The sequence below is a fragment of the Sander lucioperca genome, chromosome 14 (assembly GCF_008315115.2).
Source record: "Sander lucioperca isolate FBNREF2018 chromosome 14, SLUC_FBN_1.2, whole genome shotgun sequence".
NCBI classification, from domain to species: domain Eukaryota; kingdom Metazoa; phylum Chordata; class Actinopteri; order Perciformes; family Percidae; genus Sander; species Sander lucioperca.
Window position 1 is genome coordinate 14,177,803 of NC_050186.1, and position 13,099 is coordinate 14,190,901.

The 13,099-nt window shown below is 39.6% G+C and overlaps 1 protein-coding gene across 2 annotated transcripts in view; it reads right to left on the bottom strand.

The window, feature by feature from the left end:
- Nucleotides 1–13,099, bottom strand: part of ap3b1a (adaptor related protein complex 3 subunit beta 1a) — a 67,279-nt gene that overhangs the window by 47,994 nt on the left and 6,186 nt on the right. The window contains exons 1-6 of one of the 2 annotated variants that reach the window (XM_031317678.2): nt 8,960–9,749; nt 7,568–7,643; nt 7,351–7,425; nt 3,868–3,963; nt 3,490–3,650; nt 1,850–1,916 (exon numbers count right to left, since the gene is read on the bottom strand). In XM_031317678.2, coding sequence (XP_031173538.2) covers nt 1,850–1,916; nt 3,490–3,650; nt 3,868–3,963; nt 7,351–7,425; nt 7,568–7,643; nt 8,960–9,123 — 639 coding nt within the window. In that variant the 5' untranslated portion in view covers nt 9,124–9,749. Of the gene's footprint in view, nt 1–1,849; nt 1,917–3,489; nt 3,651–3,867; nt 3,964–7,350; nt 7,426–7,567; nt 7,644–8,959; nt 9,750–13,099 lie in introns of those variants that run through there. The other variant, XM_035991535.1, reaches the window with a different exon arrangement.

Consider the following 13,099-nt stretch of genomic DNA (forward strand, 5'->3'; position numbering starts at 1 on the left):
CTTGTAATGGCTGGATAATAGATCCATCACGGTAAAACAGCTGCACAAACCCCTATGTTGTCTCTGTCATCGGGCCTTCCCATTTTCTCTTTAAACCATCCTGCCTATAAGCAGGCCCCCCGTGTGTCACAGTCATTTAACCAAACAGGCACATCTGTAAAGGTAAATGTCAGGATGACACAGACTGGAACAATAACCAAATGTTTCCTTCTTCTACTGGCAGCATAATGGCATCAGCTATATAGCTTTTACCTTAATGAATTCACTTATTTGCAGTTAAATTGATTCATCAACAGTCAATATGGTAAAACTGTGTTACAAACCTAAAGATGTCTATAACCTTAATAGAACAAGCACTATAGAAAATGATAATACACTTAATAGGCAATTAAAAGTCGCTACTACTCCCAATGTCAATTCAAAAGAACAATGTAATTTCAATAGAGCTGGAGGGATTATTCAGAGAGAAAATGAATTATTATTATTAATTCACAAAAATCAATTCAAAAAAACTGACAACTTCTTAAATGTGAATATTATACATTTCCCATCAGAATCAGGTTTATTGCCAAGTAGGCTTTCACAAACAAGGTACTTGCCTTGGTGTTTTGGTGCATAACAATGAACATAGTAAGAGAAAATAAAATATAAAAAGCAAGTACTGTAAGTGTCAAGAAAATGTACAATAAAATATGAAAAACAATATGTATATTTGCTTTAAAATGAATGAGCTGAGCAGTTTTGTGCAGGAATGTACCAAGACATTGACAAAGGAATGTGCAAAAGTTCACAGTATGATGTGTAACCGATAGCATCTTTTCATACCTGCTTGGTAAATGTGCAAATCTTGCAAACTCCTGCAGAGCTACAGAAGACATGCTTTCCTAGGCAGTGCGGAACTTCTCATGACTAGTAAACTGACCTTTATGTGTAAAATCTGTGATGTTCCCCTTTACATTAAGCTACATGACAGCACTGATTCAACTCCAGGGCATCCTTACATAGAATTATTCCAAGCAATAAAAAAACAGAAATAAAATGGCTCTGACATTACTGACGCTGACCATCATTGTGGAACTTTTAAATGCTACATGGTATCAGCCTAGCATCATAAAATGCATTGCTTGATAGCTATTAAATATACACTATTTCTGGGTTTTTCACCATTCATCACCGACTGATAGTGCTCTTGCCTCTGTGTGATGACAGTGCCCTCTCTCTCTGTCCCCAGCCTCACAATGTGGGCTCCAACGGGGGAGAAGTCATCTGTCTTCGTTAGCGTCTGGGGCTAAATATGCTATGCATCTGGTACAGGGCTTTCCATCCCCCCTTGGCCTAAGCTGCTTTGTTTTGTTTGTATAATGATAGGTATACGCTATGAATACATAATTACAAAAAACAGTGCATTCTGTAGCCAACGTCTAGATATTTGAAATTGGCATTTAAACACCCTTAGGATTCACTGTGACCCCCTCAAATGAATGTGCTGCCTGCTGACTTCTAATGGGATGCCTGCGTTGTGTCTGTGACTGGCCTAAACACAGAATCTGAGAATCAAACTCATTTACGGTCCATTCTGGGGTGGGGGGAAAGAAGAAGTTGGCCTTTGAGAAAATTAAGCTGACACTAGCATCAGTTCGAAAATTCCTTCCAAATGGACACTTAACAAGGAGCATCTGAAGATGTGTGGGTTTAAGTGGATGTTAACAAACCATGGCATTGCCGAATGAGCTGTGGGATGGAGAGCTAAGAGGAGAATCGCTAGACTGGGGCGCCCTCCAGTGGTCTGCGTTCTCCAACATTAGGGAAATTAAAAGTGTATAGCACTCACTGCTCAGCCTGTACTTACTGTGCTTTTGTCTTTCAATAGTTTCTCTATCACTTCGATCAGCTGCTCTTTCTGGTCTGGATCCATGCTGAAGACAATAGAGAGAGACACATTTTCAACTAAGGAATGGCAATTATTCACATAACATGAAAACTTGATGGACTTGCAAATTAAATTATGTCCCCCTCTGTGTGCTCAGAATACGGAGGTGTCTGTGTGTCACAACAACTGTCAATGAGCATGTTGTATTTTCTGATCTAGACTGTGACAGACCAGTCCTATTCACTGCCCCTATATAACACTCAGTAGTTTAGTCTATAGAGAGCAATAAATACATATTTCGGACATTTGGGACTCATCATCATGTTGCGTCATAACTTACAGGTGTAGTGTTGCATGACTGTTCATTTTCTCATCTGTACAATGTGTACATGCAATGGACTAGAGCTGCAACATCAATTAATCGATAAGTCGATCGGCATACTAATTATCTGCAACTATTTTGATAATCGATTAATCGTTTGAGTCCTTTTTTAAATTAAATAAAATGTCAAAACATTCGCTGGTTAAAGCTTCTTAAATGTGATGTTTTGCTGCTTTCATTTATCATATCTGATTGTGAATCGAATATTTTGGGGTTTTGGACTGTTGGTTCAATGAAACAAACAATCTGATTACATCGTCCTGGGCTTTGGAAAATTATAGCAGGCACCTTTAACCATTTTCTCTCATGTTACAGATAAAACAATGAATCCATAATGAAAATAATTGCTAGTTGCAGCCTCGTCTCGCTTGGCCAGACCCTCCTCCAAAGCGCGCCGGAGGAGGGTCTGGCTAGTCCACAGCATTCGGGGATGGGAGGAAAACGTGCTCTGGTTTATTGGCATTTCTTTAAACCAATCATAATCGTCTTGGGAGAAAAGCCGCTCGCCGCTGCAAAATAGGCTCGGAAGTAACTTGCTTTGGTGGAACACGTACGTTTAAAAGTTGTTTTAGTTGTGCAACAGAAAATTTAGATTGGACAGTCTAGCTAGCTGTCTGGATTTACCCTGCAGAGATCTGAGGAGCAGTTAACCATAGTCCTCAGAAATCCACTGGAGTTTAAAATGCCAACACAAAGGAAGCCCAAGGCAACGGATATCCGGCCTAAATGAGTGAAATCCGGCGGATTTTCCAGCAGCAACGGAGCAATCCTGGAAGTGGAACGTCAAGGATATAGACTAGTCGCAGCCCTACCATGGTCACTACTTTTTCTGTTCATTGTGGGAATGTGTAAGGTTTAATGTGTAATAGGTGAGAGTTCAGTCCTAGTTTTGTAAAGAACTGATTTTAGCCATTAAATCAATTATGCAACTCATCTATTCAAGTTCAGTTTTACTACTTTGCTCATATTTTATAACCTCATTCATTCTTTGATCCATGCCAGTCTTAGAAAGACTCAGCTCATAAGAGCAAGATAACTGCAGGGCAAAACCCCTTATATCAATATTACCCAACATGTATTGTATTAACTGTTCAGGAATGAGGTGGTAAGGAGAGCCAGCCAAGCTAATGAGTGCAGCTACTAGCTACTGGCTTTACCCAGTGATATCTGCAGCTCCTGTTGCAGCCCAGGTTTTTGCCTAAACAACAGAAACAAAAGCAGATTCACAGAACCGTACCTGTAGAGCTTCTGGATAGCATGGGCCGATGTCTTCCTGACATATGGGGACAGGTCAGCGGCAGCCTCCTTGATGGCCAGCATCATGATGGGGACAATTATGGGGACGCGGATACTAGACAAAACCCTCAGTGCGCTGCCCCGGATAAACTGGTTTGGGTCCTGCCACCGATATACAGGAATAAAACCCACTTGTGTCAGTGTGTAAAAGAATGTTTTCTACTTATTACTTTTACTGTATCTAAAGCATTTAACAGAACATCGAGGTTGGACATGATATGCGTCTTAGCAATGAGAAGAAAAGGGACGAAAAGACAGCTTTTTACCATGTTAGTAATAATGAAGAGAAAAAGACAGCAACATGGAGTAGAGATGTTACCTTGAGGGCCCGCTGGAAGGTGCTGATGGATAGCAAAGCCAGGTCCTGCTGCTCTTCTGCATACCTCACCAGGTACACATATACAAGCTTCTTAAGCTGCAAAGGACAATTAAATCAAACAGCAATCAATTGAAGCAGCTGTAAGTGGAAACCAGCTGTGTTCCAGAACTTAAGAGTTATGTGAGAGGACGTGCTGCATGTTTCCACATCTAAGACTGCAGCTATAAAAGGAACTAAATAAACAATAATGTATGAAACAACAGGGCGAGTCTTCTCTCAGCTAAATCTTTCTGCGGGAAATTCAAGTTTATTATTTCAAGGAGTGGGGAAAAAAAGTTGGTATAGAAGGTTTTCCTGTCTCGATATCACTAGCTGCAGACTCGCTCCAGTGTTGTTTCAGGCAGAGAGCGAGGTTATGTATTTTTGCGCTCTTTCAAAAATTACGATTGAATTATTTGACCCCAACGTCTTCCGTTTCAGCTTCAACACATTTCTTTCTCACAGGAAAGCCTGAGATAATATTTGTCTAGCTTTCTGACAAGTTTAACTGAAGGCCAAAGGTTGATCGTTTGCTGATTCACATCAGCTAATTAGAAAAAAAAGCAAAACTAACAGCTGATTTTGCCTATAATGCTGCAGGTTCATAAATAATGGAACTGGAATCAAAGTGGTGTTGAAAACTTACGATTTACTTCAGGAACTACTTAAAATTTCATTTAAGAACTGATTTTAGGTCGAGGTCAGGGGTAAGGTTACATTCCAGGTACAATCGCCAAGAGTTTAGTTAGTAATCAGCACCATGCTTTCTAATGCAGTGAGTATTGACCTGCAGCAGTGCACCACAGTTCTCAATCATCGTTCTGGTCATTACTGCTGGAATTAATGGCATTACTCACTATAAAAGGAGACACAACCCATCTGCCCTCAAGGATCTGGTTTCCCTGACCATAAAGCACACAACGGATTTAATTTTGAACCGCTAAGTAGGCGTTTAAGGGCTCTACAATTTGCTCTGCATAAAATGAGATTTTATATATAATTTTTTTTTTCCCTTGTCACTTGAATATGCACCTAAAAACATACACTAGCATGCCATGACATGCATTCGTGTATGATATGTGGTGTTAAAATGAAGTGCAGCAATGATTAATGAAAATAAAGTGCACTGATATTAAATCCTGCAACACTGTCAATAACCTGCATGCTCTTGTGCTGTTTTTTAATTAGCGGGATCAATGGCAGCTCACAGGGACAAGGTGAGAAGGGATGAGGGTGGGAACACGAGAAGAGGCCGTTTTTCGTGAGATATACTGTAGGTGAGTGAAGTGTGGAAGAAACCGAAAGACAGAGAGAGAGAGAGAGAGAGAGAGAGAGAGAGAGAGAGAGAGAGAGAAATGGAGAAACTCGCACTACCTTAGCAGCTGGTGTATACGAGGTGGGAGAGAGGAGACGTGACTGTGGGCTCTCTTCTGCCAATTACATCCGCCCACCTGCTCCCCTACCCTGCCATGAGTTGCTTCGGCTGCATGCCTCGCACACAGCGGCGGGCTTAAGGCCCCCCGCTCACATGCTGCCCCTCACGCTACCTGATTATTCTGCTGCTGCTAATCAATATTCACAGGCTCTGGGCATGGGAACCCCTCTTGAGCTGTTGCTTAGCGTTTGGTCATTCACTGAATAGTCTGTGTGCACAAGTCTGCCATAATTTAGTGGAGTATTCACACAGAACCACAGTATCTTTATGCTGCACCAGTTTATGATTTGCAGTAATAAAGATAGTTGTTCTACTGATTGATAAGAGAAAATACTTTTTTTTTTTTAAATGTTTAAAGAAACATTTCATCCGGTCACAGTTGGGTGGATCTGTGGAGCGGACATTATCACAACTGGAGTTACTGTTACAGACACTTAGTCTTATTTCATCACTGGTTTAAGTGATTAAATACTCTTGAGTCATTTTACATTTCCCAGAGTAACATTTATTTAAAGTAACAGTACTTTTTCTAAAATGTAACATTCTAATTGGGTTTTGTTTTTATTATATTTGCCTTTTTGACCCATGTGCCATCCAGGACAAGGGAAAAGGAGGGGGGTAGAAAATAGAAAATGTCCAGCGACAAGGGAAGAGGGGTTTTAGGGACTGGAGGAGCAAGAAAGAGCTCTTCTTGGGCAGCCAATGACAGCTTTAATCTATATGAACAAACAATCGTATACTGTATATGATGATAAGTACAAATGTCTTTTGCACACAGGGTCTGATAACTGCATAAGGACACAGAATGACCTGATATATTCAGTCTACATCTCTGTACGCACTAGAGATGAGCCGATACCGATACTGGTATCAGTATCGCCTCCGATACTGCCTAAAACGCTGGTATCGGTATCGGGAAGTACTGGAGTTAATGCACCGATCCGATACCACGTAATAAAGCCCTAAAGAAAATCTACGTTAAAGTAGTTTATTTATGTTCTTTTTCCGTTATAACGGACTGTCAAACTGCATAATAAAATAAAGTTCATGTTTCACAAAGAGTTTAACCTGAGCCAGACCGACAACAAAGATAGAAATAATATCACATCCGTACAGGGATAGTAGTATACAGTTGTTAAAATAATAATCATAATAAAATATATGACACACTGGTACCGGATCGGTACTCGGTATCGGCCGATACGCAAGTTCAGGGTATCAGAATCGTATCGGGAAGCAAAAAATGGTATCGGGCCATCTCTAGTACTCACCCAATTAAAAATGTACATACAAAAACAACAGTAGATAGGTAGACTGTATCAGATTTCCACCAATACTCAAATATATTTATTCATTTTTGTTTTGTTTTATAATGAGCGCCTATTTTTCTCTTACCCTTTTTGTAATATATTAATTCTGATTATTTAATTCAGTTTGGGGTCCCCTGCTGGAGCTGTTGCCCCCACGACACAAACCCGAATAAGCGGATGACGATGGATGTATGATGCATGATAATTCAGCCACTTCTTTGAGTAAAACTCATGGAATGCTGCAAGTTTGCGAATGTACGCAATTGAATACACGTACACTACAGCGGGTGTACAATATACGCGTCTTTGTTTATATTATGGGTGCAGACAATGGAACATGTGATTGGTTATAACTTTGCGTAACAAAGGCTTACCTCGTGTTTATCTTTATTTATTGACTTTTTATTTAATGTCATTACTCTTATGAGATTATTTTTTCTTTTAAGTTTAAGTTGGTCTGTTTAACGTTGTACAAAAACTTTATTAAATACAAACTAAATTAGGGGAAAGCTTTCAAACGAAGCCAAACCACATGAGCCCATTGTTCTTTATGAGGAAGTTCACTCTCTAATATCATGCAGAGGATCCACATGCTGTGTCACACGGGAATTAAATGAATCATTAACAGCCAACTGTAGGAAAAATGACAACAGTAATGATGGTGTTTTTTCTGTAATATATTTCTTAATACTGTCATACCTCGATGTTCTTACTCGCAACGTTCTTCACAACAGCAGGAAACAGCTCAGATGCATTTTTCCCTTTGGCAATCAGCTGGAAAAAAAAAAAGAAAGTCTTATACACCCGTCTTATCACTGATATTAAACTCAACAGCTGACTGAGAGAAGACACACACACGCAACAATGCTGTTTGTAATTTAAAAAGAATGTATGTGAATTCCCATGATGCACTCACCCCAACAACCCTTTTCATGGCTTCCAGTTTGAGCGAATCCTTGTTGCTCTCCAACATCTCTTTAAGGTCTTCATTCCTGAGGACAGAAAATAGTGTAACTTATACTTACAATGGTCAACACTGTTAGCCGGCATAGAAAGCATCGCTGAGACGACTTGACTAATCAGTTTCAAGAGTTAAAGCTTGACCAAAGGTAGCGTGAAAGCTCCATGTATACAACATCTGCGTCAACTTCCCAGATTACAGAGTAAACATGCAAGGGTCAAATTGGCTCCTATAGACCAAACACTTCTGTACATTATTGGCCTATAGGAGCCAAACAGTACACTGACAATGCACCCAAACAAACAGCAAGAATGTCATCTTTACCAATGCAACAGCAGCATCACACCAATTTCTGCGAAGATTCCTGCTCTAACGTGATATGACAATGGCTCATTCCTTGGCTGACAGGCATCGTCATTGTACAACTACACAGGTTGTTTGTTCCACGCTGAGGCTAAACACAGAGGGGTAAAGTCAAGATGGAAAACAAAATGTGGGATAGATGCAGATGGGCACCTTTCTAGGGAATCTATTGACAAGTATATTTTAGCCACTTTGTTCCAGACTGAAATATCTCAACAACTATTGGCCGAATTGCCGTGACATTATTTACTTTGGTGCTCTCCTGACTTTTAGTCTAGCGCCATAATCAGGTCAACAAACTTTGGTTTACAACCAAATATCTACAAAACTAATGACATTCCCATCAGCTTGAGCTGTACTTTGTGTTAAGTGCAAGTGTGTTAACAAGCTAACATGCTAAATTAACATGGTGACAATGGTAAACATTATATCTGCAAAACATCAGCATGTTGACGTTATCATTGTGAGCATGTTAGCATGCTGACATTGGCACTTTGCTCAAAACACCACTGTGCTTAAGTACAGTCTTATTTCATCACTGGTCTAAGTGACTAAATTGTCCAAAAGTCCAATATTATGTTGTGATTCAATACAAAATCTATTAACCTTGCAGGCACACATGTGCAACTTAAAAGTCTACGCAACATGAGCCATCATTTAAAATTTTAAATTTATAGTATCTTTTTCAGGATTGTATTATACTTTTTTAAATACAGTAATCTTAATTCAGGTAAAATGATTTGCAACTATAATCGTTTAGAAGGAACAATAAGAAACATGATTTTAAAGTTTGTTGTTTGTTGTTCCAAATGTATCTATTTTTTAAACAATAGTCACTGAAGAGACAATCAAACAACAAGTATCCGGCTGACCAATGTTAGTGAGGAAATAACCTGAACTAAGACTTGCATCAAAGAAGTAAAAAAAAAAAACAGTTTACTGTATGTCTCCATCAAAGCGCTGTGGGTGATCTTACTACAGTACCCGGTTTTGTGTGTCTCCTTGGGGCTACTCTTGGTGTGTGTCAGGGCCTGTTCTTCCTGACTGAGCTCAGTCTTCAGAGTGAGCTGTAAGTTCTCCGCAGACACCAGCGCCGTCCTCATGGCTCCCACTGCCTCAGAGCGCAAAGATGAGAAACCAACATCCATACCGGCTTTCCTCCACAGCAGTCCAAAAAGACACTTCAACAACCAGTGCTTGTTCTGTCTGTCTGTGTGTGTGTGTGTGTGTGTGTGTGTGTGTGTGTGTGTGTGTGTGTGTGTGTGTGTGTGTGTGTGTGTTAGCCGTCTAAGGAACAAAGTCCACAAACCCAGCTGACTGTACTTTAAGTAACTCAAGAGTGAAACTGAGCTGTGGTAATTACTTTCCTTCAGGCTGTGTGCCCTGTTCTCTTGGCTTTATTTACAGTTGTCTTCTCAACTCGTTCTTGTTCATAACTGTCAAAGCTGTGGAGAGTGGAAAAAGCACAGGCTTCACTGGCTTTGTGCCTGTCATTCACTACTCCCTTCCTCTTCTCTTGAAAAAAAAAAAAAGTCACAAGATGCCTCGTCAGCTCCGCTTATGGCAAGTCATACTCATGCTTAAGGGTAGTGCCTGCTTACTCGGGTAGGACCTCTCTCCTTGTAGTCCACTGTCCACAGTCTCCTGTAGTCCACGTTCCTTCTGACACTACCTGCTGGTCAGCTGTAGTCGCTTGTTCATTTCTTACTCTCTCTTATACATGTAAATTTTCCTCTGGAAACTAGGCTATCTCACCTGCCTCCTGGCTTTGCATGCGACTCTGTCTCTTTGTGCCTGTAGTCACTTCCCTCTAGGGGAAAAAGGAGGGCCTTATCTACACTGGTGGGTAAACACTGTGCTACTTTTCATCACCTCCACTGCACCATAATCCACTTGAGCTTGACGCCGCTGAGAGCACATACTGTACACTGCCAACAGGACAGGCCTAAATCAAAGATAACCGTACCAAGTTGAATGTCAGGAAATACCCTTTAGGATGTGAATGTTACAAAAGGATTTTAGAGGGTGCCGAATTTGCTTCCTACCCTTTCTTTGGGAAGAAGTTGCTAATATAACCAACGACTATTCTAGTCATTTTTACAAGCTAATAACTAAATCACACAAACTATTTTTGATGCTGAAAATGACCCCATGAGAGTAGAGAGCGAACCAAAACAGCACAGCTCAGGGCAGGAAATCATCTAGTGACATCTTAAATAAGTATTCCTGTTTTGTATGATATGCAGGTTTTTCTTTTCTAAAGTTTAATATACTAAATCAGAAATATGCAAAAACAAAGTGAAAAAATTCTCCAAGTTAGCCATAGAACTAAATCACTCTCAATCTTTCCAGTCTCCAAAAAGCCAAATGTCTGCATCACTTTGGGCTGGTAATGTTTATGCACGCACATTTCTCCATTAAAGACGGGGTAGGCATTTGTCTGGAAAAGGCACCAAAAAAAACTGAATTTGAAAAAACGTCACTCCTGCAGCTCTCCGTTCTCTGTCCTCAGCACGTCTTTTCATCCATTAACCTATACGAGTACTAGTCATTAACTTCCATCAACCATCCATGTAGATGTCAGCTATATTAGCCAGCAGTTACTTTGGGCTCATCACCATATCATCTCAACTTTACTAAAACAACAATTCCATCTTTAGCATATTTAAATAAAATGCTGAATCCATCTTTCAAAGCACTGGCTTAATTTTGTCACTGGCACTACTCTACAGATCATTGCCAACAAAAACAATACAGTCAAAGTGCCAGAGGTTAGAGGAAGTTTAGGTAGTTGAACAAACATGTGCCTGAGTGAAAATAACACATTGGATCAACTAGTTTGTATTGCTCAGAATTAATTTGACTAATGACTCAATGAAACTCTGGTTAATATAGTTAACTAACTTTGGTTAAGAACTTCAAAGAAGGCACAGAAAAATGATGTGGTCTGAACAGTCGACTGCATTGCACTATTCATTAACAAATGAATGAAGGAAGGAATGCAGTCACATTTTCCCTAAATTAAGAAAGAACAGAGCTGTATGCCCAATTTAAATCAATGTATCATACTTAAATAAAATAAAATATCCCCCCCTCCCAATTTCCTTTCCAAAGTTACTCTCTGTAACTGACAAAACAATCTCAACACAGGATCCATTTAGTAGTTGTTCTGGAGCAAAAGTTCTATTTTTTTTTGAGTACTTTAAGGGCTACTCATCCATGTTGGATTCAAAACTTGGGATTGAAAGTTCATCCTTGATTTTGGAAACAGTAGTTGACAAAACAAGCAGGCTCTTTTGCAACTTATGATAAATCAAAACTAACAGATGCATCGTCTAAGAAGTAGAGCATGTTTTACAATAAAATCAGGCCTTTATAAAATGCAGACAACTAAAACGGTATGCTTGTTTATGTCAGAAAAGGAATAACTCACACAGATCTCCTAAATCATCTCAAGTAACAAGTTGTAGCTGTGGTTTGACCAAGCATGCCAAGAAGCCTGGGAAAATATGCAAGTTCTTGTTAAAATATTTTGGAACCACCTCTTTGCCAGTTTGCCAAAGGGAAGGTTTGGCAGTGATGATGAGCAGGCAGAAAAAAAAAGGATTGTAAATAAGATAAAGCACATGCAGAAAAATAAGCTTTTCATGGGTTGTGATACTTCAAAAAGGTTTTAGCTAATTACACCATAACAATGGGCACATTCTTGCAATATCTAAATGTATCGATAATTTATTTTATATATATATATATATATATATATATATATATATATATATATATGATTTTTGCAGTGCTTCTTGGTTAAAATACAGCATGACTGCTTTCTACTTGGAGAATGAGAACCAAATGTGCCCTGGACAGGACGCTATGAACAAATAGGCCAACATAAATATAGCTAATTTTTATGCATTTCTTTCACATCTACTGCAGTCAGTCACTGTGTTCACTCGGAAGGAATCACTTCACATGGGTAGGCACTTTTAATGACATTTAGAACATGTTAAGAGGCTAAAAACAAGTTGTTGGGTGCTAACACTAGCAGGAGGATAACACGGTGTAGGCAGCACCGATTGTTTTCATTTTTCTCGCTACTGACAGCACTCCAAATTTACAAACAACAGAGCTACGGGTTGAAATCGACCGGGATTCTCCTTTAAAGATCCATAATCCTACATTTTAACGCAGCTCAAATACAACTGCTAATACAACAAATAAATACAACCAAACCACTCAGCCACAGTGAAATATCTCTTTAGTCACAGATAATAAATTAGGCACATGTTTATATGCCTGGCACAGAGCTTTCAGTCAGTAAGAAGAGGCCTATAAGACTACAGAACAATGCAGGAATGTTGCTGTGCCCTTCACATGTGACAACATTCAGGAATTTTCAAATAACAAAAACTTGATTTAACTTTAGCAGAACAGGCTCTCAATTCTAAACTACCGTAGAAACAAGCTTAGGCTAACTTCATTTAACAAAATATCCAACATACATGCTGAGGAAGACAAAGCTTGTATGGGATACAAGTATTTGTACAGGCCAAGCTTGGGACGTACAGTCTTGGGCATTGCGGATTGTGTCAGACAGACATGTGCAAACCGAAGCATCATGTCCTTGTCTTTTCTTTCTGGTCTTCTCAGTTTGGCCTAGAGGCAGAACAAACATATGACCTAGCCTTGCCTAACTGGGTAGATGGTCATGTGAGACAGCTTAATAGCATAATAAGCAACATTTAACACTTTGGCAAAAAGAATGTCATCAAAATGCCATGATGGACAAAATCCTGCCGGAGGGAATAATGGAACTAAAAGAGCAGCTGTAGTGTTACCTCACAAAAATGTTTGCCCGATTTCAGGACATTTAGGAACACATTTCTTGTTGGAATTAACACATTAAAGCCTTTATTTTATGCTAAAAAAAACTGAGTGGGGAGCAAAAATCTACACATGTGGAGGTGGTGTGTTGTGTAGCTCCTTCTCACCCACTTAGTGAGCATTAAACCAGTGTAGATAAAATGCATAATCACTGATTTTACAAGAAATTACAGCATGCAGTGGATGGTTCCACTGATGGCTGGCTGCCCTCTAGTGGCAGGTTTCTGAGATGAAACTCAAAAC